Here is a 25,901-nt window from a genome sequence, read left to right on the forward strand (position 1 = left end):
TTCTGTTCTCATGGTAAGAATATATGATTAATATCCCAAGATGACAGGGGAGAGCACAGCTCAAGGAGAGAGGATAGGAGGTGTTTCCTGGAGATGTCTTTTAGCAAAGAAGATTAGCTGGAACAACGTTGTGATATCTTATTGATGAAAATTCCCTTAGATACTGAAATGTAAAATTAATTCCCCTGACCCTATTCAGAGCCTTTAGCACTAGATATGTACAGCAAGTGTCTACACATGCGGGTTTTATATACAGTTGAGACATATGTTCCTAGCTTGAGCTAATCGCACCTTGGAGCCACTAAGTTAGGAGCTTCTCTCCTTCCACAGATTCTCTAGGGACCTGTGTTTCTACTTGAGGTACTAAATTGGATCATGTAAGCATTTCCCACAGAAACTCTGTAAAAGCGTAGATCAGAATTTTGAAGGTTTGGAAACTTTGTTCTCCTTCTCAAGACCTGGGCAGTGATAGGTAGAGGAACCTCATAACCCTGTCTCTTTCCTCTGTGTCACAGCAAAGCTTCCCCGGGATGACAAGACCCAGATTCTCAAGCAACACAGACGCAAAGAGCTTGAGATCCGTCAAAAAACGTACCGGTGAGTTTCCCATAGTTCCCCAGAAGGTCGAGGGCCTGTTCTCATCAGGTCAGAGTTTGGCAGAGTATGTTCAGATTATCACATTGCTCTAATTACTGGACTGCTGGATAAGAGAAAGCGTAAGTTACCATGTTGGCCGTGTATGTTCTTTTACTTAGATGGAATTCACTGTAAGTGATGATCATCCTGGCGCAAGTGTTATTACGAGATACTTGAATCCCAGATGAACCTATCTGGAAGGCTGAAGTGGGAATTCAGTGCTACAGTCTCTCTGTGGGCCCTCTGGCACACAGTTGTGTTTTCAAGGAAGGTGTGAAGGCAGATTTCATTTGCCTTTTACAAGCTTTACTCCAGTTTTGGAACATGATCCGAACATGTCAGCTCTTAGCAGAGCTTTTTAGCTGCTTCAGCAAGCTAGTTTTAATTGTTTCCTGCACTGGGGTGCAGTGGAAGATCTGTCCCTCTTTGAGTGGACTGGAACGTGCTATTGAAACACAGCTGTGATACCCACCTTTATACTGTCATAGACATTTTTTCCTAATAGAAGTCACAATGGGAAAGTGCTGTCTTTTATCACTGGGTAACTCCAGAAGGCAATAGACATTTCCTTTTCCTAGAGATACACTCTCTGTTAAAATAGCAAAAATTTCTTGCACTTGCATCTCCTTATCACGAGAGTAAGGATCAGAAGGACAGAGGGGCCATTCAGAATTGATGGATTGAGGCTTGGTGTATGTGTGGTTGATATCATTTGACTAAGAAAGTATCTTGCTTACAAATTATGGGAAATAGAGCAGAAGAAAATATAGTTCAAAACAAGGTGTGGCACAAAATTTTACTTACCTATGCAAAAGGAAGGCAAAACCATTTGTAATTCTAGGGAAATAGCTATTTACAATTTGGATGCATAACTGATAACAATGCAGTCTGTGTATGGCAGGCAATTTGGAAATACCATTGAAACAGTATTCATTACAAATCTCCTTCTTTTGTTTTGAAGTAAAAAGGGGCAGAGTGCAAGAACATACATGGCAGAGAATATGTGCCATGACCATTAGGAGGTAAGGCTCTTCTGAGGACCTGAATCAAGACTATCTGTGTCTCTTGGCGAGTTGCCTTTTGGAGGAGCCTAACTACATGTCTGAGTACTTTTAGCTGCTGTATCTCAGTTCTGCAAAAATGTAGCCCCAAGAATAAGTGTACATTGGGCAGCTGTCTTTGGCTCTGTGCTTTCCTCTCCCAATACATTTGAAGTTACTGCCAATTTCAACCAAATGAGATAAATGTTTGGAAATGTCACAGATATTAAGTTACTTCAAGTTTTGTGAAGGTAGGTGGCCAAGTAGATGCCTTCCACTGCGTTTCAGGATTCTGTAGGGTACTGGTAGGTATTGATGTGGTATAAATTACTATTTTTGGCCCAAATGAGTTGGCTGCAAATTTATTTTATAGAGTTGAGCCACAGAAGCTGTGTAGGTAAAGGAATGACACAGGTCTCATGCTGGTAGGGTTATATGATTAATCCAACCTCTCTTGTTTTCTCAGCTGGAAGGAGTGGCATCCAGGCTTTCCCCTGAGCATCGATGCCCATTCTCACAGTGATCTGCCTCGTGACATCCAGTTCGACAATGAGAAAGGAATTGACTTCATTCTGAACTACTCTAAAGCGTAAGTGTTTGTGTAACTTTAGGAGTTTTGCAAAATCTCTTTTGGGTCAGGGTAAGGATCTAATCACCTTTTAGGTTTCATCGAAATCTCAAAATTTTATTCTTTTCTCCCAGATGGATTTGCAGTCAATCAAAGTAGGAAAGAACTGAAGGTTTGGGGTTTTTGACTATCAATATTTTAAGCTTTTCACAGTGGGAACTGACTGAGCCTCTGCATTCTTATTAGGCACTGTTTTGGCTGTAGACTGATAGAGGCGGCACTGGTGAAAAGCATAGGAAGGGCTTCTGGCACCTGATACTTTAGGCTTTTGACTTAGTTCTCAGGGTTGCCCCCTAGAGATACCTCTCTCCCCTGTGTGCGATAATTAAGCGTTTCAGCCACATACCAAAAGAAGATGATATCAATGCATCCTTGAGACTCTGCTGAAGAAAAGCTGCTCTGCGCAGCTCATCAGTTAACCACATCTGAGTGTAATCTGCCTGGGGCAACAAAGTCACTGTCCACCCACTTGCACACATCATGTCATTGAAAAAAAACTGCAGAGTCTTGGCCATTGGATGAATGTGAATAATCAGTCCTGCAGATCTCTTTGAAATAGTACAAGGTTAATGAGCCAAATATGACCTCTCTGGCCTGAGTCCCCTTTTGACCTGTCTCACATGACCAAGTCACATCACATTATCTCAGACATCCCATCATACTATGAGATGGTGAGATAGTCTGAGATGAGACAAGACTGGTCTAAGATCACCCACAATTTCTGCATCTGTGATTCTGTTAATATGCTGGTCTCTTCATGTTTGGGAAAGATGTTCCTCCTGTTATTTGGGTGATCAAATGGAGATTATGTCATCAAGCATAGGTTGGCGAGAGCTAGGGAGTTTAACAGCCATACTGAGAAACTTGCAGCTTCTAATAAGAGTGAACACTTGCTTATCTGAGTCCATCTGGGGAACTGACGGTGACGGAAACCTTACATGTCAGACCATTCTTGGTGTTACATTTATGGACCTGAATCTCACTACCAACACAGAGACAAATCCCATGGCTTGTTCTGAGAGAATCTACCTGCTTGTTTTATAATTTGGAAAATTGGAAACTGCAAAGGACACATGTTTTTTCTCATTGTAGTAGCTCTGCTGTAGATTTCTTCCTTCCTCCTCTCTCCCCCATGCTAGGATCTGCTTTTCACAATGGAATGATGCTTTGTAACATCAGCAAATCTTTTTTCTTTTTTTTTTTTTTTTTTAGCAGAATAAATCTCTAGCAGGTGTGAACAGGGTGATGGGTGTGTTTCTGCAGTGCATATGGCCAGGTGGACCTAGATCTTTCAGAGCTAATTGCAGTAAGGCAGCTGAATAGCTTTGAAGACCAGGGTCTCTAGCTTTCTATTTCGTGCAAACTAGGATGTTAGGAGAATGATGGAACAGTGCACTTGTAGCTTTTAAATGCAATACTAGCTGTTATACAAGAGAAGTGGCTGTGGGGTCACACAAAGAGTTATATTAATGGTACAAAAGACAGACAGATGCTTCCTACCCCCCAAGCTTGCTTAATGGTACATGTATTGCCTCAAATTTATATCTATGTTTAGACTGCTGAAAAAACAAATCTCTCATCTTTAATATGAGCCAGAAGTTGAGGTCCCTTCTCATCTCATGAAATATCTTATTCCTCAAGCAGCTCGTTAGTATTCCGTGAATTCTTAAAGCTTTAACAAGTTTTAAAGAATCTGGGGCCCTGACCATAGGTCCTTGGAAAACCCTAGACTCAGATGTTCGTCTTCCACAGACAAGTATCAGAACCCATCCCTGCAAGAAAAATAAGTCAAGGAAACTGTGGAAATTTACACAGTGTTATTTAAAAGGCAAGTCAATTTTTTTTATAAGGCCAGAAAAGATCATTCTTGATCTGTAGTCAAGACTTTAATACAATGCATGCTAGATTACCACAGCCAGTCTCTAATTCTTAGTTTATCTTCTGTCTGTGTGCAAACTGATAAATTACCAATTTGAATTTATCAAATTTGATAATTTAACTTTTTTTTACCTCCCAGAAAGTGCTGGGAGGAGACCCTATGCATATCTGTGAAGTGGTCTGAGATTCAGTCAGGTGGGACAACAGTACAATCTGTTCACCACAGAACAGAGCCAAGGCTGAGGCCATCCGGAAAAAGGGAAAAAACTCACCGTCACTGTTATGTTGTGCTGTTGTGAATAAACCTGTGGCAAAACCACAAAGAGGTTCCAAGCAAGGGAAGAAAGCAAACAGTGTGCAGCTCTTTTCTTGGCCCGGCTTCAGGAAACAGTCTAGCTCTGAAAAGGCAAGGAATAACTCTGTTAAAGGAAGATGAGAGATGTGAAAATACACAAACCCCATGCAAGGTTATTGGGATCTTCTCTTGTTACATTAGCAATGGCACGGTATTCCAAACTTTTACAAATCCTGTGTTTTCCAAGAGCTGTTGCTTCTAGCATGGTGTTAGCTGGTGCAAAACAGCCATTTCCCAGCTCATTTAGGAGATCTGAGTGATGCAGGAGCAACAGCATCTGAAAGCCAGAGATGACCGGTTTGCCATTAGAAGACATATCCAATTTGGAGGCTACATACCCCTTCTAGCAATCGCATCTTGCCATTCTGTAGCATATTGTGAGAGATCCTGAGTTGCAGCCAGGCAAAACTTGCAAACAGTTCAACACAGTGCAGGGGCATCTATTTTTGTCATTGGCTGTAAGGGCACCTTATCACGAAGTAGGGAAGTATTTATTACAGATAGGCAGACATTCTGGAGAACTGGTATGACACAGAAGTGATTTTTCCAAGGAACAGCATAACTTCTTGCCTGGCACATTTGGCTGAAAATCTAGGCCTATGCTTTTGGTTGGGTGAACTGTGAAAAGCTTTGGAGAATGAGTTTAATAGCCCTTATCTAGCTACCCTGTTGTGCTTTAGGAACTTGGGACAACTATCTGCATGAATGGAGTGGAGATACATGGGGGAAGGCATGGGGTCTTCCTTCACTTTGAGTGCAGTAGGAAGGAAGACAGGGAGGTGTGTTTGGAAATCCAAGGGCAGGTGTAGAGTTGCAAGGTGTAACAGTGGGCAGGGATAACATTTAAGGAAAAATGTGAGAGCTGTGAGAGTTGTATGAGACTTAGGGAGTAGCGGAAGAAGGGAGGGGAAAGCCCTTTCGCTTGGGACATGCAAAACTGAACTTAGAAAGAAGAAGTGTCTCTGAGATTGCAAGGCTAGATCTTTAGATGATGTTGGCAGTGGATAATTCAGTAAATTTACAGGATTAATCATGTGTAGGTGGGGGTAATCCTGAAGGTTTCCTGTGCTGATGTGATCTACACTATCTAGCAAACGGAAACCCTCACCCTCAATTCTATGCCAGAAACACAGGCTTGCATAGCTATTTTGGACCAGTGTTGTATTTGGGCAGATTAAGTTCTACAAGCAACTCTTTGCCATTTTTTCATTGCTCTGGTTTCTAGTATGTGCCATAAATCTGAGAAGTACCTGATTTCTTGGGGAAAACAGATTTTTATTTCCTAAGTCCTTTGGAATTTTGTTCCAAGATAGGAAATGTGAAAGACTGCTTCCTTTAGGAAGTAACCTTTGAAACATCTGAAAATAAATGTATGCCTGGCATTCAGTGGGTCAGACCACAGCAGGTTTGTGACTAGATCCCAGGTGCTGTTGCTATTGCTTTTTTTGATCAGGCTGATAGCCCCAGGTAGGAAGAACACCCTGGGCAGGAGAGGAGCATTACATACTGATTCATATGCCTAGTGTTTCCTAATCTCAGAGCAGTTCTGAAGGAGGGCAGAGGCTCTACAGGACCTTTAGTGGAAAGTCTCAAATGAGACAGTCTCAAGTAGCGCCTCTCCAGCTACTGAGTTATGTTGTTTAAAGTGATTTAACTTTCTGGTCATGGTCATGCTTCCTCTTGAAGTTCGTAGACACCTGGTATCTATCCAGAAAGCCCTGCCTAGTAGTTATCCTCCCTTTGATCCTGGTACAATTATTCTGTGTCCCTGTCAGGTGTGAAGACACCTCTGGAGAGGTCATCTCCTGCTTCAGACTAGACAATTGTCCGAGTTTTACTTCCTAACATGCCGCCAGGCACCTCTTGACTGCCATCTGCAGCAGCAGAAACAGTCCATTCCCCACGCACCCTGTCTGGGCGCAGTGCAGAAGTAGCTCCTTTGTCTGGGTTATGGTCATGCTTGTCTAGAGCCTTCCTCCAGATAACCACTTGCTGTTTTTCCAGGCTTTTGGCCCTCTTCAGTCACTTCTAATCCAGTTCTTTTTAAGGTGCCTCAGTCTTAGTTTACTGATTATAAATCCACGCTCCTGGGATCCTTTGTCCCTCAAATTCTGTTTGGGAGGATTTCCTGCAACACCATGACCTTTCTTTACTCTGTTATCTGCCCTAATTATCTTTGTGTCATGTGTGTGCTTTTCTTTGCCTGTTTTTTCAAATTCATTATTTGCTTTCTAGTCCAAATAAATTATTTGTATTTAATAACAACAGTTTAGCATTTATGTAACAATTCAGGACTTGTCATCTCATATGAGGTGAACTTGCTTGACTGTGTTGTAGTCAGAATACTTTTCTGAATTAGCACTTTGTCAGATGTTTCTGGCACCCAGCCCCCCTGCCCCCGCTCATGTGCTGTCTGCAACCAAGTGACTTGGTCACTGAGGTTAGAGATGAGCGAGCATCAGCTTTAACCAGCTGCCCAAGTAAATAGAAAGCTTTTAAAAACTCAGGCCTTACATTGTAGGGATCCAGTCTGGCCTTGGTCATGTAAACACTTAGAGGAGCTGTTCTCTGTTTGGGAATACTGGCTGCACTGATCCCGGGTTGTGTTTGCTCTGACTTTATGCAAATCACTCAATTTCTTCGTGTCACCATGCAGCGCTCTGAATTGGTGCTAATAGTGATCTTAGCACTCTCAGCATATGCTAACAACTAATGATGTGTGAAGCACTAGTTTTTCTGACTATAGTTTTTATATGAGGTAAGTCTTAAAGTACAGCAATTGTAGGCTGCCGAGAACAGCTCTAGAATGGAGTTCGATAAATGCAGTAGCAGAGATTGGGCTCCTGAGATGCCTTTCAGCCTTGTGTGTAAAGGTACAGCCAGCAAATTTAATTCCGTAGGGTCACCAATCTCACATTCCACCACTGAAAAATTTATTGCGCGTAGGTATATAAAAGGGTGGAAAAGAATGGGGAAAGGTATTGAGGAAGCTGGAGCTGATTTTTTTCAGAGATGTTGTGTTTCATTTTGTTTTTAGGATGGAGAATCTTTATGTCAACCGTTTCATGCACATGTTCCAGTCTTCCTGGAGTGATTTTGCAGATTTTGAGAGGATCTTTGTCAGAATCAGCAACACAATCTCTGGTGGGTTTATCAGCATTTGCTCATGATTGCATCGTAGAATGACTAACTAGTTGTCGTGAACATACCTGATTAGGATGGAAGTGGCTGACCCACACTTCTGCTCTCCTATGTTTTTTTCATAAATAAACTGTAACCTCAGACTGCTGATCACACCAACAGCCCACAAAACCAAAAAGTGAAGCTATGATCTCACACAAACTAAAATTACTGGGAATTGCTCAGTGATGTTCTCTGTCCTGAGCTACACTGGAGGTCCGGCCAGCTGGGCATTGTAGTCCCTATTGCCTTTAGAAACATATTTTCAGATATGTGCAAGTCCTATAGGACAAATTTTCGTAAGTATTTCACATCTAAACCTAGCCATAGCTTCGTGGGAGTGCTTTTCAGAGCATATTAGCTGTTAAGACATTTTTGAAAGTTCCATCGTATATCTGCCACTTCAGCCATCTAAATACATGGAAAATCTGCAAAGAGGCATGTTTGGAAATGTTCTCCGCTAAAAGCAAGTACTAGGGTGACCCCTCTGACCTCTTACACAGACTAGATCAAAGGCTGTTGGCTAACATCCCAGCTATGTGCTCAGTCCTGGCTGCAGTACTGCTGACGGTCCCAGCTTCTCATCCCTGTCCCGACACGGGGAGGGTACCACTGCCTCAGTTCTGCTGTTGTAACCTCACCTGTAGCTCCCTTCAGGCAGTTCTCATGGGCCATTTGCGTCAGTGACACAGGGCAGCTCAAATGCTTTTCAGTGGCAAATTGTTCCCAACTGGTCATTTTGACAGAACTTCTTTCAGGCATGAAAGTGCATGCTGTTAGGCCAGCAAGTCTGAGGATGGGTTGCAGAGCTGGGAATGCCCTGGGAGCTGTAACTTCTTCACCTGGTCCTGCTGCAGCCAAGATGGGCTATCAGACCACAAGGAACCGTGGTTCTTATTGGAAATCAGTGCGAGTTAGGCCTAAAAAGGCTTGCGGCATTTATCCAAAATGTCATCTCTCTTCAAAAATGTGTCAGAATTAGTTGCGCATGCTGCATTATATGTCTTGCTGTGCTTGTCATATCATACTCACATCTTCTTACTGGAAGACAAAAATGCCTCTCTAAGAGTGTGAGTTTCACTTTTATATTCAAGGCCATTCAGTTTCTCCAGTATCGTTCATACTGTTAAAAACTCCATTGATGCAGTATTAAGATGTCAAAGACAAAATACATCTTTTCTTTAACCCTTTTCAATATGGAAATCTTAGCAGTTACGTAAAAGAATTACAGATAGACATGGCTTTTGAAGTTCATGGTACCCTTTCTGTAAAGCAGGGCTGGGAAGCCTTTGTTTTGTGAGTCAGACCCAACCTTCTACTGTCATCCATGGTTACGTTATTTTACTTTATTTTACTGTATTATTGGATATAATAGATACACAGATACTATAAGCTGGCTAGCGTGTGGTTCCTCCAATGTATGTGAATGGCATGTTCAGACTCTGCAAAGGAAAATACTTTTCCCTCCTGCTCTGAAGTTTTGCTCCTCTTCAGGCTGCCTAAGGACCAGTTAACAGAAATAAGAGTAATTTCTGTGGTCTTGGGTATAAAATAAAGCACACAAGCTGGCCAGAGCTATTAAAAACTAATTACAGCAATTTGTTACATTTAATAAGATTGCTTCCTGAAGTACTTTTAACACAGTAATTAGATATAAACCGCAATTAATTTCATTGATAATATTTACATACTCAAGCTCCAATTCTGTGAGTTTTAAACGTTAAGCATTGGTCTCAGTTATATTAATACAACTCTGAATCTGCTTACTTGCAAGCATTGGCGGAAACAGGGCTAATGGAGAAGGAGATTCAAAGCATTTTTCAGTCATGCAGTTTCTGTCCAAGGTGATGAGTCATTTTTTTGCTTGGTGTAGACTTCAGATATAGCTCCAGGCTCATTATGCAATTGACAGAGATGATGTAAATGTCAAGTTTAAGTAAACTTAACTTTTTTTTGCTGTGTTAGAAAGCGTTGTGAGTTTTGAGATTTTTTTTTTTAATTATCACTGCATTCCTTCAGGCCTATCTTTTTCATTCTTTCACCTTTTGTAGAAAAATAAATTGCTTTCAGAAAAACTTCTGCTTTGTCTGAAAATAGGCAATAGTGGAAAACTTTACTTGCTTCATTTTTCCCCTGAAGACACCATGGGTTTTTTCACGTTAATCATGTTTTTCTGACTCTGAATTTGTAGGCTGAGATAGCGACATGACATTATGAAACAGAACACCGCAATTGTGGAAAACATCCAGTAGTACTACATATGTAATAGTAAAGAGATGAAGTACCCAAAACTAATATTTTATTAAGAAGATATGTTAATCTGGTTTTATATTAGCAATTGAAAAATAAACAGAGGGAAAAACATGTTAAACAAGCAAAACAATGAATGAGCAGTTTCACTGAGTCAAAGTCAAAACCCTTCCCCAGGTGTCCCTCACCCAGCTCCAGCTAAGAGAACTGCTCCAGCCACTGCTGTTCTTTCCCTACCCATGTTGCTCTGTATTTCCCTTCACCTGCCTGTACCATCTTTTTTGGACTCATCCCTCTGTACTGCATACCCTGAGAATTTGAAGAGTGATATTTAAAAATATCATGGAAGACCTGATGAGGTGGTCCGCAGGTGGAGAGAGCATTTTTCATAGGAGTGGAATATTTTACTCCTCATTACCTCTGCCTCTGTACATGGAGAAACAAATTATTATCAATTTAATTCTTCTCAAAGGGAGAAACAAGGATTACATTGTCCATTTAACTTAAGTGATTTTTCTTAAAATTCTATGGCACCTTTTGAATCCTTTTCTTGCTACTTTCTTTAGTCAAAGTTGCGGTGCACTGCAGCAAAAGGTGGGGAGGAAAGGAGGAATCCTACAATGCAGTAGGATATTGATGCTGCAGGCTTGTTTTTCCTTTAGAATATGTGATGCAGCACTGGAAGGAAGATTTTATGTTTGGCTACCAGTTCCTGAATGGATGCAATCCTGTGCTGATCCGGAGGTGCGCAGAGATACCCAAGAAGTTGCCTGTGACTACGGATATGGTAGAATGCAGCCTGGAGAGGAACCTGACCCTGGAGGAGGAAGCGAAGGTACGGCTCTGAGTTAGACTGGACTCCATATGTTCCTTCTCATATCCTGTAACCTCCAAACCCTGTTCTAACTGCCTTCAGCCACATCTCCTGTCTTTGGGCTGTATGGCTGGTCATGGCAAAGCTGCTTGTCTCTTCAGACTGGCAACACTTCTGTGAACTGTTTTCTCCTACTGTCCTGGAGCTGCAGGCCATGTGTTTGTCCAGGTCAAGAGATGTCACCGGGGGGTGAAGGACCCTTTTTCAGTGGTTTTCTCTGAAAGGTTAGGGATTGCCTCAGAGGGGAAAAGTGCCTCTCCCTTTCCTGGTAGGTCTTATCCTGTTGTCACCCGCAGAGTTGAACTAACATGCTGACAGACGGTTGGCAAGGGGCGGTGCCTTGCTTTTGTTTGTACAACAAGCACGGAGGTCTCTTCAGCTGGCAGCGTGGAACTTGCATCGTAGTGTCACTGCATGAATGCCCAATACATAGGTGTTCTTTGTTGAAAGACTCAGTGGACACAAGGCAGGTAGTTTGTGTAAAGATGCTTGCTGTCTCAGTGGCATCATCCCTGAGCCACCATGAGCAAGGGAAGGCCAGTGGCTGCTCGTAATGACAGGGCACAAGCCAGCCTCTGGCCAGGACTTCCCAGCCTTTGTTCCAAGCCTTACTGCTTGCACTCCGTTAAAACACATCATGCTTTTTTTTTTTTTTTCCTCTCCCCGCCCCCAGCAAGGAAACATTTTCATTGTGGACTACGAGCTGCTGGATGGTGTGGATGCCAATAAAACAGACCCATGCACAATACAGTACCTGGCTGCACCCATCTGTCTGCTGTACAAGAATCTGGAGAATAAAATTGTACCCATTGCAATCCAGGTGGGCTTACTGTCAGGGTCTTTAAAGGGACCCATTGCTTGTTGTCTCATCTTAAACATGAATGATTTGGGGTTTCTTACTCTTTTTATATCTTTCAGCTTGGTCAAAAGCCTGGGCCAGACAATCCCATATTCCTTCCTTCAGATGCCACATATGACTGGCTGCTAGCTAAAATTTGGGTTCGCTCATCTGATTTCCACATCCACCAGACAGTGACCCATCTCTTGCGGACACACTTAGTCTCAGAGGTGTTCAGCATAGCTATGTTCCGGCAGCTGCCTGCTGTACACCCCCTCTTCAAGGTTGGTTCTTACCTGAAGGAATGTTTGTGGGTCAGGGAGGTTATCACATTAGTTTGACAAACCATAAAGCAGTCCTGGTGATAGCTCAGCTGAGATAGTTTGGCCGACTGCCCTGCAAGGCAATGTACAGCTAAGCCACCAGGTCTTCCAGGACTTCAAACTTTATACCTGGTTGCTGTTGAATTCAATCAGAGAATTTGCCTTCTTTCATTGTTTGTCCTATTTCACAGCTCTTGGTGCCACACATGCGGTTCACAATAGCCATCAATACCAAAGCCCGAGAACAGCTTATCTGTGAATGTGGCCTTTTTGACAAGGTAAGTAATTCCCTTTGCAAATCTTCATTATTCTTCATGGTTCCGTATGTGTTTTTATCCTTTAACCATCACATATTGCCTTGTTTCTTGACCTTTCTACTAAAGGGCAAACGTAACTAATATTACCTGAGAAACTGGCACACAGAACTGATGCCTTGTTCTGCTAAAAATGTTATCTTTTACCTCTAAGTAGCCGATTCAGAACTGGCCAATGTCAGTACTGAGTCAGTATCTCACTTAGCCCAAAGCCACATCAGCTATGAGTCTAGGAGTGCAAGGTATATGCACGTACATCCCTGCACGTGTATGCACACAGTTAAGTCCCCAATTTCTTTTAAGTACTCAGTTATTCATCTTGGGGCAGGGTGGTGAGCAAAAGAATTTCTGATTGCAAAAGGAAATTTGCATCAGAGAAAGACGTGTAGATAAGATAGATTTCTAAGCCCACAAATAGTGGGTGTAGATTCCAGCCTGTCTTCTTGAATTGCCGTAAACAGCAGATCTGCAGATCTGCTAGGATTAAAACACAGCTACATCTGAGTCAGTAAAATATAGCCATTTATCATGGACTGTGATGCAGCTCTTAGGTCAAATCTGAACATCTAAATCTGACTGCACTAGTGTTTAACATGTACCCAGCTCTTCTCCCCTTGGCTCCCCCGGAAATGGCATGCTGCATCTAGGAACCACAGCAGGTTGGCATGCAGCTGCCTCTGTGACAACACGTTATCAGCAAATGAGAAGTTTGGGGAGGTTTCAGAAGGTCTTTCAAAGAGGGAGCTTGTGTTTCAGGACAACTTTGTCCCCCTTACACCTCTGACACCAGACCAAAAATAGCTTCTATGCTCCAGAGTTTTTCACCCAAGGAGAAAAGAGAGCTTAAACCCAGGCACCTCCCTTGTCTTCTGTAATCCACTGCTGATTGTGGAGACCTGTCAGGCACAGAAGCATAATGTCTGTACCCCATGCATGTGGGATGGATGTGTGGCTAAGATACCCCAGCAGGGATCCTGGAGGTCCAGAATCTGTTGGTTCCTATGTAGATGAACACCCAGCCAGAGGACAGTAAGCATAAGCTGACTACTGCTACAACACTAGCATCATATGCTAGAAAAGTAACATTTGGGAACTTTTGTGCAGTGATTATCTGAAGAGTTTTGCACTGCTGCTTGTTGTGGGCATGCTGTGTTTTCTAAATATAACGTATACTGAAACCTTGGCCAGTCCTCATCAGTAGCCACCCAGTGGGATTGATCTCCTGGCTTAAGTTCCAGGGTGGCTTATGGTAGCCTGCATCCCTAAACACTTTCTCCTAACCCGCTCTGTAGCAGCCGTGGGTGGTTTAGCAAAAGCCCTGTTCTAACACACTCCTGGCTGCCTTCTTTCACACGCATGCTGGTTCTGGAGCACAGGGCTGGCAGGAAGTGCTTTTATATTGCTGTACTTTATTACTGTATTCCATTATAAGCAGGTGCTGTACCTATGGAGAAAATGTGGATATTAACAGTGATTCATGGGAAAGGTGTGAAATCTCAGAAGTCAAAATGCACAGTTGCAGTAGACCTATGCAGTGCGGTACTTGTTTGTGTGGAGATGTGGTTTTCTCCTTGAAAAACAGATTCACCAGTATTTTGAATACAATCTCCTGTAAGTTTGGAAAGCCAGTCTTGGCACAAAGTGAACATAATCTCCCACTGTTCCTGTCTTGCCATCTTTCCTGCAGGCAAATGCTACAGGTGGAGGAGGACATGTACAAATGGTGCAGAAAGCAATGAAGGATCTGACTTATAGCTCCCTCTGCTTCCCTGAGGAGATCAAAGCTAAAGGGATGGACAGCAAAGAGGATATTCCCTACTACTATTACCGGGATGACGGCATTAAAGTCTGGGAGGCTATAAAGAAGTAAGGGACTGTGGTTCTAGAAATGGCTAATGAAGTCACTGTCACAGAAACACAACTTCATTTTCTCTCTGCTCACTTTGCTCTTCATCACAGCCTTGTGAACGGCACCTGGGCTGTTTAGTCATGTGGTGCCTTTTCCATCTAGCATATCTCATCTGAGGGAAAATATATAGTCAAGCACACATCTTTGAAAGACTATTAATTCCTACTTTTTTTCAGCCCTGTTTTCTTGTGTTCTGTATTTCAGAGGCCCCTTTATATACACTTCTATAGGATTTCACAGAATTTAGCCTTGCCAAGGGGATTTAATTAGCATTTTTTTTTTTAGCTATGCACAAACCAAGAGAGAGCCCAGCTCTCTAAGCCAGCCACGTGAGCTCATTAAAGTTTTTGTGGAGTGGAAATGTAAGCTTGGCTTGCATGTGAGTTGTGTTTTGAAACTCGATAAAATAGGCATTAAATGATTCAAGCAAAACCTTTCTTAAAATGCCTTAAAATTGCCAGGCCCAAGTTTTGTCAGGAAGGGGCAGCAACTCTGAGTCAGGAGAGGTACTGAAAGGCTGCTTGACTATACAAACGTGGCTCCTTTTCAGATATGAAACACTGCCTTAGAATGGAATGATTCATATGGTTTTTATTCTACAGTGGCATTACATTTAACAAACAACATATTTCTGCATGGCATAAGTTGCTTGCTAAATATGCAGCTGTTTCTGGTCACGTGGCTTTTGAAAAGCATGTTTATTAAAAATCAGATCTTTTGTGTACCCAAAGTAGGGGGTTTATAATACAAGCGTAATGTTTAAGGTGTTGGGTACATCTTTGTCTCTTGTGTTTTCTCTGAGTTTTGGCAAGGGGTTATCTTGCAATATTTCCTGCAATTGTTAGTGCCCATTTGAGAGAAAAGGAAGTTATAACTTTTCTGTGGTTGTTTTCTTGACGTAGTCCGGTTTTTTGTCCCTCTTCTCTTTCCTGTGTTTTCTTTGCTGATTGAGATATGCCTTTTCAAATACCAGATAGTACTTAGTCAACTCAATTTAGTTTGACTGTGGGTGTTAACCTAGCTGGAGGAAGATGTTACACTACCTCAAATTTGACCAAGAGATTTTGTAGGTGAATAATTTGGTTTATAAATGGCGTGGGTAGTACCTTTTCGAGTGTGTGCTATCCTGACCCATGAACCCAGGGTCATGCATGTGTGTAGTCACCATGAATCTCCTACACTCTGCAGGGGTGTCAGCCTCTACTCTTTTGATGAAATAACTTCTATTCCCAGCATTGCTTCACACGTGGTGAAGACTTGAGAAAGTTGACAAGGTTGTCTCTATAGAAACAATGAGGCTCACATGGCGAATTTTTAAACCCCTTCTGTAATACTCAGCTTCTTATTTCTGATCTAACTGCAGATAGATATTGCAACCCAAAGATATTCTAACCCAAAAGGCCTCATCCACACTTCATATAATAGTTAATATTTACACCGAAGGGGGTCTAAAATACTGTTGTTGTGTAAAAGAAGGATTACCTTCTGTATGCATTTGGCACAGGTGCCTGGTGATGGAGGCAGAGCTCATGCAGGGCAGCTTTATCGCTGCATGTTGCAGAAGTTTTCTTTTCCTTTGGCTTCCTCTGAAGCCAAAATTACTTAAACTCTTGGTGTTTACACAGTTGTTTGTCTGCCTTGATAGCAACTCTTGACTTGGTTGTCTAATAGAAACCAAAACCACATTGACAGATTTGTAAAAGTCTCCAAATTGCAATAAATTTATAGCTTATTAGGGGAGAAATCTGTATTGAGTAAAAATTCTTAATCCCATCAGTCAGCTTCTGTAGTCAAACATTTTACCCTATGGGCTGTTGTCAAAATATTTAGCCAGAGATTATAGGTACCTGCAGAGCTAACAGAATATCTCAGCATAGCTCAGTTAACCAGTCATTCAGTCATCAAATGCAAATCTTCTGGAAATCAGGCTTACCTATTTTTACTGTTTTAAGAAGTATTTATGTTCTCTTAGTATATTAAGAGCCTTTCTTTCTGAGGTGAGTTAGCCTGGGAAGCTTTTATAGAAAGAGATTTTAAGAACAAGAACTGAACAGGGAGATGTCTGCTGTATGCAGTGGTGTAGGTTCTAGACCTCTTCTCCTCAAGAGAAGTTTCTTGGGCCACCCTCGTTTTCAAGTGTGCCACTTGGGTTTTGTGAAAAGGATATGCGGTAGGAGGGGATCAACTATTTGAATGGTATTCAGGAGCAGCTTTGGGGTATCCCACATACAGGGGATGGTGCTGGTATCACAGTTTGGGAACCCCTGTTCCCAGTGTGAGCGCCATGTCGATATGCCAGAGGGAGTCTGTATTAAGTGAAGAAAAGGATGTAGATGTGATGACAGAGGTCTGGGCAGGTGCAAAGCCTCAAATAAGAGGATAAAGCACACAGGACTGGAGGGCATTCCGTGTGGTCCAGCGTCTTTTTGTCGGGGGAGGAAGTGATGCTGCAGTCAGAAATGAATCAAAGTTGCTTCTGTGCATTCCCACTGCTTGTGGGAAGGAGGTAGGAGGGTGTTGAGACCTGCTCTTGACCTTATTGCTCTCTACAACTACCTCAAAGGAGATTGTAGTGAGGTGGGTGTTGATCTCTTCTCCCAATTAACTAGCAAAAGGACAAGAGGAAATGGTCTTAAGTTGTGTCAGGGGACATTGAGATTAGATATTAGGAAAAGTTTTCTTCACCGAAAGAGTGGTCGGGCATTGGAACAGCCTGCCCAGAGAGGTGGTGGAGTCACCATCCCTGGAGGTGTTCAAAAAACGTGTAGACGTGGCACTTCGGGACATGGTTTAGTAGACATGGTGGTGGTGGGTCTATGGTTGGACTTGATGATCTTAGAGTCTTTTCCAACCTTAAGATTCTAAGATTCTCTCTTTCCCTGTACAGCATCTGCCTCCTCTGCAAGGTCAGTAGAAGGTCTTCAGGGAATGGCAGGCTTGCTTTCTCCTTTTCATTTTGTCTTGTTCATTTCTTCCTGTGTCTGCAGTTTTGCAGAGGATGTGATTCACATCTACTATGAGAGTGATGAGGTGGTGTGTGAGGACGTGGAGCTACAGGCCTTTGTCAAAGACATTTACGTCTATGGGATGAGAGGCGTGAAGGCCTCAGGTAAGGTGTGATGGCCCAGCCAGGTCTGCAGCTTGTCGAGTCCCTGCTGACAGCAATGCTGCATGCACCACATGCCTTGAACTGTTGGAGACCCTCTCCCTTCTTGGCCTAAAGACGCTTGGGTTTATGGGTGAGACCCTGGATCAAGCCCTCCCTCCCTCAGGAGACAGCTCCTTCCTCTGCCACAGATTGTCACCACGAGCTTGGGCAACTCATGTAATCTCTCTGTACACTGGGGATTGGTCCTTAGATTGTGTCTGCTCGTGCTTTAAGCGCTATGGGAGGGTCTATCTGTATGTGCTGTCGGAATCGCTAGGCAGACTGGTAGAAATCACAAGGAGCAGCAAGACCCCCTTGAATCCTCTCCTCCAAACCTTGCACCAAATAAGAACAAGTAAGAACCCCCTCAAGAATATCTTGCTGCACTTCACATTTGTTCAGTCTCTGTGTTGTCGTTGATCTGTCCTGTTCTCTTCAAGAGAAGATACTCATAATTATTTCCAATAAATATTTTCATTTGCTCTGTCTCCTCTCACTGCCTCTCATTTCTTGCAAACCATTACTTGGCTGTGGGAGCTCTCACCCATAACACAGCTCTATTCTCCCACCTGGTTTAACGTTCTTCTGCCTTTCCCTAAACATTTTTTTCCTCTGCTTAAATTTTGTCCAAGCAGGCTTTCAGGAATTTATACGAGTGGGTGGGGATTCTTCATACTGTCCTGACCGATTTACAACTGGAAACACCTGTTGACCAGTGATCTGGGGCAGATGGCTTTGGCATTGCATGGACACATGTTTGTGTGTGAGACCTCCAGGCAAAACTGTGATGTTTCCACTCATTACCAGTATGTGCTGGTGTATAACAGCCTCCTGGGCTCTACCTGCCTGGACAAGCAAAGGACACCTAGTTGCTATCATTTTTGTTTGTCTAGTTGTCTCTTAGGAAAAGCTTAGAAATGGGCTGGTAGTAGGAACTTCATGGTTGACCTAAGCATCTTGATATGGGACAAGTACTGAGCCTTTCCAGGGTTACAGCTGGGGTGGGATGCCACAAGCACCACTGGTGGCAGGACTGCCACTACAGGTGGGAAACCTGCCAGGCCTGCAGCATGCTGTCTGCACTGCTGCCACTTCAAGGGCTGGGGCAGAGAGCAGTGGTACTTGGCTGGGCCTGTGAAGAATGGAAGGAGGATAAATGGGGGAGGCTGTTGCACGTGGGAGTCCCCTTCCAGTCTCCATTCCTGCCCTGGGAGGGCTGCTCTGACTGGGAGCATGCTAAGCCCTTTAAAGATGAGCACAGTGTGCTTAGCATAGCAGGACACAGGAGGAGATGGTGCATCCTCTCCTCTTGGGGCTTGGTAGCTGGCCACAGCTACCATGTGCCTCTTCTCCCTCTCTGAGTTCACATGTGCATCAGGTTGCTGGTGGAGATGTGAAGCAGCTGGCACAGGAAGCCTGAGCAGGGGCAGCTCACCCCAGGTGCTGACAGGTCTCTAGGTATCCTGGGACCTACGGTCACATTGGGCTGGGACAGGGAGTACAGCACAGGACTGTGATGTAGTGGGGATAGGAGAGATACAGGCTTGGGGGTGCTTTGGTAGCAAAATATTTCCCTAGCCCCTGACTATTCCCTTCTTTCTTTGTATAGCTCCATTTGATTATTCCCCTTCAAAGACAGCTTGATGCAACTATTTCTCTTCCTCATTCTGTTGTTTCTCTTTCAGAAGTTCTCATTTCCTCACTTCCCATTTCAGCAAGTAAGCTCTCCCTGCACTCTGTCTCACAGTGCACTTGATCGCTGAGCCTCGGACTTTTATAAATGCAAGCACATGGTCATTTGCTCCTTGGCATGAATCTTCCCTGCTTGCACTGCAGACTGAAGAAAAAGGGAGCATCTGAGGCCCCTGCCCTGTGGACCGTCTGGGTTCCTTGTTGCAGGGTAGGTAGGGTTGAGAGGACAGGGATACAGTATTTTTTAAAGGTGTCATTATACTTTGCCTTTCCCTTAAGGAATGTCACATACTTTGCAAACAGTGGTGATTGCCTCACAAACCTGTACGAGGTAAGGCAGGATCACTCTGTTTTTACGACTGGACAGCCAAGACATAGAGAGGTTGAGTAGCTCCTGTTAGACCACACAGCAAGATTCAGAAAGAGAATGCCTTGCTCATCAGTGACTGCTGCACAGTCCTCTAACTCATGCCTTTTGAGTAGCTGATTACTACTGGGTAACGGGGTTACTTCATAGCTGGGTTACTTAAGCTTTTCTTCTCCCTCATTTAGGGTTTCCTAAGGCGATCAGGACACGAGAGAAGCTAGCAGAATATCTCACAGTGATAATATTCACCACATCAGCCCAGCATGCAGCTGTGAATTTTGGTCAGGTAGGAATTTCTGGGAAGACTGCTGTTCTTTCTGGGCTGGGAGGTGCATCTGCCAGGGTAAGGTGTGAGAAATGTTTTTTAGTAGATATACAGACATTACATTACTCTTTCTGTCAAGGTAACTGCAGACCCATCTGCAAATCCCCATGAAGCCTGTGGAAACTGAAGTATTTTGGAAGCTGAGAAAAGCATTTTGAGTCCTAAATATGTACCAAACCCCAAATGTAGGGCTTCTAACTTGTATATTTTAGTTTTAATGATTTTATTATGGGGAATAATATTTTTAAACATTTAAATGTGTTGCTAAGACCCCTTTCAAAAATGTTGAAGGGTTCAGGTGCACAGTCTAGCTACCGTGCTTTCCAGACATCACCTGAACTGTCTGGATATGATATGTGCTGGTAGTCTGTGGCACATTCTGCAATGAAATGTAATGAGTTATGCTAAGTGGGTTTACTTTGCATTTGCTGTGAGAGCATGCACGGGTGATTACCGTGCATTGCTGTTGTAAGCTGCATTAACTTGGCAGCGTGCCTGTGCTGAAGCAGCATACATCCCCTTTTCAGATGTGGCTTAGGGAACACGTGCAGCGCAGCTCAGAGCTGTGACTGCAGTTCATGTAGCTGCATACGCCATCTGTCTTCGAGCTGGTGCAGCTGGCTATTTCCAACAGCTCAGTCCCAGCCGCACAGCGATCTAGCTGGCCTAATAGAGCATTTACCAAGGGTCCTGAGTTCACTAGTTGAAAGCTGCCTTGCATGTCTGCAGGACCTCCGCTTCTACTTTCTGCAGCAGCACAGACAAGCCTCTACAAGGTAAAGTGTCATTGAAGTCAGTGGGACAGGACTCCAGATCTTCAATGATATCTAGATACTTAACTGCCACTGACATACATAGAAATTTGAAGCAGTACATCTGTGAGGATCTAGGCTTTGGTCATGTATGGTCAAGTTTTCAAAAGCACCAATGTGCTTAACATTCCCAATGCATGGAAAGGGCATGACTGCTCATTTCTTGACTTTGTGAGCCAACTGGCAACTCTTTGAGCTTCCTCTATGATGTTTAATGTGACACCTACTGATAGCCTGTATTACCCCTGCCCGCCTTTACTGACATATATCTACCCTGAAACTGTAGTAACAGCCTGCCTTTCAAGTGCTGTTTCTTCCAACATCAAGGCATTTTGGAAAGCAGACTTCACAGCCAGAAGCAAATCTCTTTGTCAGTCTGTATTGCACAGTGCTTCTTCACCGAGTGGGTAGTCAGTCACTCGAACAGGCTCCCCAGGGAAGTGGTCACAGTGCCAAGCCTGTCAGAGTTCAAGGAGCGTCTGGACAATGCTCTTAGTCATACCGTTTAGTTTCAGGTAGTCATGCGAGGAGCAGGGAGTTGGACTCAATGATCCCTATGGGTCCCTTCCAACTTGAGATATTCTATGATTCTGTGAGCTTTTTTTTGGCACATGTTCTGGCTTCAGGCATGGATGATCTCCCAGATAAGCAGGGCGACCATCTTTCCTATGGTGATTATTCCCAAATGCATCCCACATCACTCTCCATGCTGACCCTCCTGTCCACCCCTGCAGCTCAGGAGCCCTGGAGCAGGTCTAGAGCCAGGTGTCAAACGAACCCACACTCTTCCTGTGCCACATCTATGACCAGGAACCTCTGTGACTATTCACTTCTAACCCATCATTACAAGTGACTGAGATATCTCCCAGACCCCCCCTTAGGAAATCCTGTCTGGCAAGTACCACTAAGGAACCATCTCTTAATATTGCACAGAATATTAGGGTCTAGCAGAGAGCCTCCAGAGAATGAGAGAGGTAATTTGGCATGCAGAGGATATTCAGCCCATCAGCAAAAGGGTCTTCAGCCATGGGGAAAAAAATGGCAGAGGGAGAGGGCTGAGATTAGGATAAGGGCAGGGGATATGTACAAAGGTAATAAAAAAGTGCTTGGAAAAGAAAGGGTTATGGTAAGTGCAACATCTCAGGTGGCGGCAAAACTCAGGTTCATATCTGAGGCAAAATGAGACATCGCCATCTCACAACACTGAAGCAGGCCAGAAGTGATTCTGAGTTCCCAGTCTGGCACTCACCACGGCCACATCCACATGACATATTCCGTGATGCACCAGCATCCTTTGCCTCTCTTACTGCCTGACCACAGTACTGTGGGCATGTTCTTAAAGCAAATTTTGCAGAAAAGAGCAAGTGGAGAAAAGGAAATTATATCAGTTTTAGGTTTATTATCAGAAGAGTTCTTTGTTTAATAAAATAGGTAAGTCCTTAGCCTGGCTGGTGAATCTGGGTTGTGTGGCACATGCCTGTGGTTAGCAGAATAACTACTCCCATTTAGACAACACAACTCTCTCCCTTGTGAGATCCTGAGAAAGACAATAGGGACTTTCTTGTCTCCTTCAGTCCTTCTCTAGAGCACCTCTCTGTCCATTAGTTAGTATCTTTTCTTTCTGAGATGCTCATAGTACAAAAGCAAACTCCCTGGTGGCAAGACTCCTGATTTTCTTTGCACTGTTCCTAAAAACCAGGCACTGTAGCTTTTCACCATGCTCTCTTGCTTTGTTGTGCAGTATGACTGGTGTTCCTGGATTCCCAATGCCCCACCAACAATGCGCCGCCCTCCTCCAACAGAAAAGGGGACAGTCACCATTGAGCAAATTGTGGAGAGTCTGCCGGACAGGGGACGTTCTTGTTGGCATCTTGGAGCTGTCTGGGCCTTGAGCCAATTCCAGGACAATGAAGTAAGTTGACCACCCTTCTCGAGGTGGTGGAGATATTGGTGAGACCACAAGGGCCATGGCAAGACCACACGGACTCACAAGACTATAGCACTGCTCTGTGCTTGACTTGACCATGTTTGCCTTTCTGTGGAGATATATCAATGGTGTGGGTTTGCCCTTGTTTTGCCAGATGCAAACCGCCTCTGAGTGAGAAGTTGTATTTTTACTCTGAGGCTGGTTTCAGCCAAAATGAAATTTTCTAAATTCAAGCATGGTGTTGCTGAGTAAGGGTGCTGGTGTGGGAGGAGGAAAGTTGCAGAGGCACAAGGGTTTTCTCCACTCCTTGCCCTAGCAGTGCTTGTGGAGAAGCTACAGCATCACTGTGTCACCATGTCCTGTCCCTTTGGAAAATCTGCCCCAGTGCCATGCGCACTACAGCTGTGGCTTGTGCCTGGCTGATGTGGAGCAAAACCAAAACAAGCCTACAGGAGGCTTTGCAAACACAGTCTGTAGACGTTTCCCTCATGTAAAATGAGGTTGTAGGTACTTGGTTGTCTCCCATAAGGGCTGTGTCTGGAGGATGTGTTTTGAAATCCTTAAATGGAATATGATGGACAGAGGCTAGTTCAAATAAAGTTTCTCTTTAAGAGGAAAACAGATTTCAGCTGAGAAGCTAGTAGCATGGGTAGTGTAATGGGAAATAGTTACCTAAAGCAGATAATATGCCAGTGTGCATGTTGGCAATGTGGTTGGGATTCAGGGCACCTGTAGAGTCCAAGCTGACTAAAAAAACCAACAGGTTGAACTTTGAAGGACAGTTGTAAGTCAAGAGAAATTTCCACTGTCACTGAAAGAAGCAATTGCCTTTGTTTTTCACCCCTGGCTGTTAATTCCCCTCCCATGCTGTTCTTTTCTTTAGCAGCGCAAATGTTTAAGTGGCCACACAGAGATCTGGCTTGGGAAGCTGATCTGGCTGACCACTACCCTGAATAAAAGTGCTTATTTTTCAGTGGACCAGCTCCCTGCAGGTGGAGGAGATGCCATGTAGACACCTGAACCAGCACTACAGAAAGATACAGGGATGGAAAGAAGCAGCCAGCGGTGGAGGGAGGATGGCACAGCATCTTTCATTGGCAGTGCCAATGTAGGCTAGCTTAAATATTGGTAGTACTATTTTAATAATAGCATTTGTGAGGCTCTAGGTGTTGTTCTGCTGAATGACATAATGTTGAAACAGAATAGCCTTTGCTTTCTCAAAGTGTGATTTCTTGGTGTTTTTCAATTAGCTGTTTCTGGGCACATACCCAGATGAACACTTCGTGGAGAAACCGGTGAAAGAGGCTATGGCAACATTCCGCAAGAACCTGGATGAGATTGTCAACACCATCACTGAGCGCAACAAGAACAAAAAGCTTCCTTACTACTACCTTTCCCCAGATCGCATTCCCAACAGTGTTGCTGTGTGAGCAGATACACAGGAGAGTTTGGAGGCATGTAAAGCTAATGATGCCTTCCTGTTACACATGCTTCTTTACAATGAACTTTCAGAAATGGATAAAATAAGAAACCCACCCTCTCCATTAGAGCTGACCCATACTCTATTTGGACCTTCAGAACAAATTGAATCATGACTGATCTTGCAGACAAAGTCTAGTTGACAACCCTCTAGGTCAAATTTGTTAAACGTTTATTTTTCCAAGATATTTTCAATTAATCTTAAAATCAGTATTCATGTTTCTGTTAGCTTTCCCTCTCCTGGTGAAAACAATATAATCACAGATTCACTTATTCAATGAAAATAGTATCACAAGCAATAAGCAAGTCACATCTTTAAAATCCTTCCTATTTTCAGTAGGTGACACTGATGACATATAAAAATGTAATCTTTAAAGTTTATGTATTGTTTTTAATCTGATTAAAACAAATGTTAAATATTTTCACTACAACTGTGAATGTCCTAATCAGGATGCATCATAGAATGCTTTGGGTTGTAAGGGGCCTTAAAGATCATCTAGTTCCACATTTTCTTAACGTAGCTGATGGATTTTATCACTTTCTTACCAAGCTCATGCGAAATGAGATAGCCTGATTCACAGGAGAAGAAAATTTTCTACCTAGATAAACCTATATATTTTCTACATAAAGCTGAAAAGGTTTGTTTTAGCCTCTACCAGCAGAGTTTGATGTCATTCATATGTACAAACAATTGTTTTGCTTAGCACAATGGCAACACGTACAGACCTAGCAGTGCTTATGCTCAATTTCTGTTTCATTGCTGAGGCTGCTGGTTTCTTCTGTTTTGTGGGTGATGAAGAGGCTACTTTGTATAATGATAAAAGTCGTGGAGAAGGGTTAAATTGGTGTGCCACCTTAGTTAGAAACAACTGAGTTTTGCCTCTTGTTTAGAGGTGATTAGGTTCAAGTACTTGGGCTTTGGTTAAAGTTGAGAGAGTCACTGAGATAATGTAAGCAAAAATGAGGTTTGGAAAATTTAAGACTCGTAGTTTTGTTAATAACAATTTTCGTTTATTTTTCCCCGAATTTGTTCCTTGTACTGGCTTTGGCCAGCCTGCAGTGTGTTTTCTCAATACATAAGAAAGCTTCTTAATAAAACAAAACTGAATAAGAACATCTAGCTTTTGTTTCTTAACTCAATATCTAATGCTGTATGTCTCAAAAACCTTGTAGGAATAAGCACAATGTGCTGTGTAGAGAAATGAAGCTCCTGCACTTTGAGAAATATAGTTATTTCTATCATTCATGTGTTATTTGGAAAAGGGTACTACTTAAATATACATCCTTTCTGTTTCATATGAAACATGGGCATGGAAACTGATTTTAGACCCTCCACAGCAGACTGATTCCCTTTTTCTCCCCCCAGCTAAAGAGTTTCAGCAAAAATGTGGAAGGTAAGACCACTTCCTGTTATTGAGGCTGTACATTTAAGACTTGTGCATCTTCCTTTGACTGCAACCCATGAGAAGTGATGACTGTAGGAGCTGAGGCATGCAACTGTGTAGGGACACTGGAGTGGGACCAGGAGATCAGAGACTATAATATGTGAGGGAGGGAACAAAACCGGTGCAACTTAAATGCAAAAGGCAAAAAATGCAACAAGCTGATGCAATATATCCAACATGCCAGCTCTAAATCTTGTCCTTCCCCTGTGCAGAGCCCATGTCCTGTTGCCTCAGCTTTCATATGGTAATGGTCTGCACAGACAAGTATCTGTCTAGAAAACAAAACATAGGAAGAGAGGCTGATAGCTGTTCTCTCGCATCTGTTCCCTTTGCTCTAGCCTGTGGACCTGGGATACACATAGGGTTGATGGGAGGTTTGGGGAATTGGCTGTGCAGCTTTGAAGGCTGATATTAGCAATCTGATTCAACTGCAGGAGAGGCTGTGGAATCCAATTGCAGTGATTCTCAATTGACTAGAAGA

The 25,901-nt window shown here is 43.2% G+C and overlaps 1 protein-coding gene across 3 annotated transcripts in view; it reads left to right on the forward strand.

The window, feature by feature from the left end:
- Positions 1–25,089, forward strand: part of ALOX5 (arachidonate 5-lipoxygenase) — a 34,711-nt gene extending 9,622 nt beyond the window's left edge. For 2 of the 3 annotated variants that reach the window (XM_054832133.1, XM_054832134.1), the window contains exons 3-14: positions 516–597; positions 2,143–2,265; positions 7,575–7,681; positions 10,630–10,802; positions 11,515–11,661; positions 11,760–11,963; positions 12,194–12,280; positions 14,004–14,182; positions 17,213–17,334; positions 19,618–19,718; positions 22,311–22,481; positions 23,747–25,089. In XM_054832133.1, coding sequence (XP_054688108.1) covers positions 516–597; positions 2,143–2,265; positions 7,575–7,681; positions 10,630–10,802; positions 11,515–11,661; positions 11,760–11,963; positions 12,194–12,280; positions 14,004–14,182; positions 17,213–17,334; positions 19,618–19,718; positions 22,311–22,481; positions 23,747–23,926 — 1,676 coding nt within the window. In that variant the 3' untranslated portion in view covers positions 23,927–25,089. The remainder of the gene's footprint in view (positions 1–515; positions 598–2,142; positions 2,266–7,574; positions 7,682–10,629; positions 10,803–11,514; positions 11,662–11,759; positions 11,964–12,193; positions 12,281–14,003; positions 14,183–17,212; positions 17,335–19,617; positions 19,719–22,310; positions 22,482–23,746) is intronic. The other variant, XM_054832135.1, reaches the window with a different exon arrangement.
- Positions 25,090–25,901: the final 812 nt, after the last annotated feature.

Source organism: Grus americana, chromosome 7 (genome assembly GCF_028858705.1).
Source record: "Grus americana isolate bGruAme1 chromosome 7, bGruAme1.mat, whole genome shotgun sequence".
Taxonomy (NCBI): Eukaryota; Metazoa; Chordata; class Aves; order Gruiformes; family Gruidae; genus Grus; species Grus americana.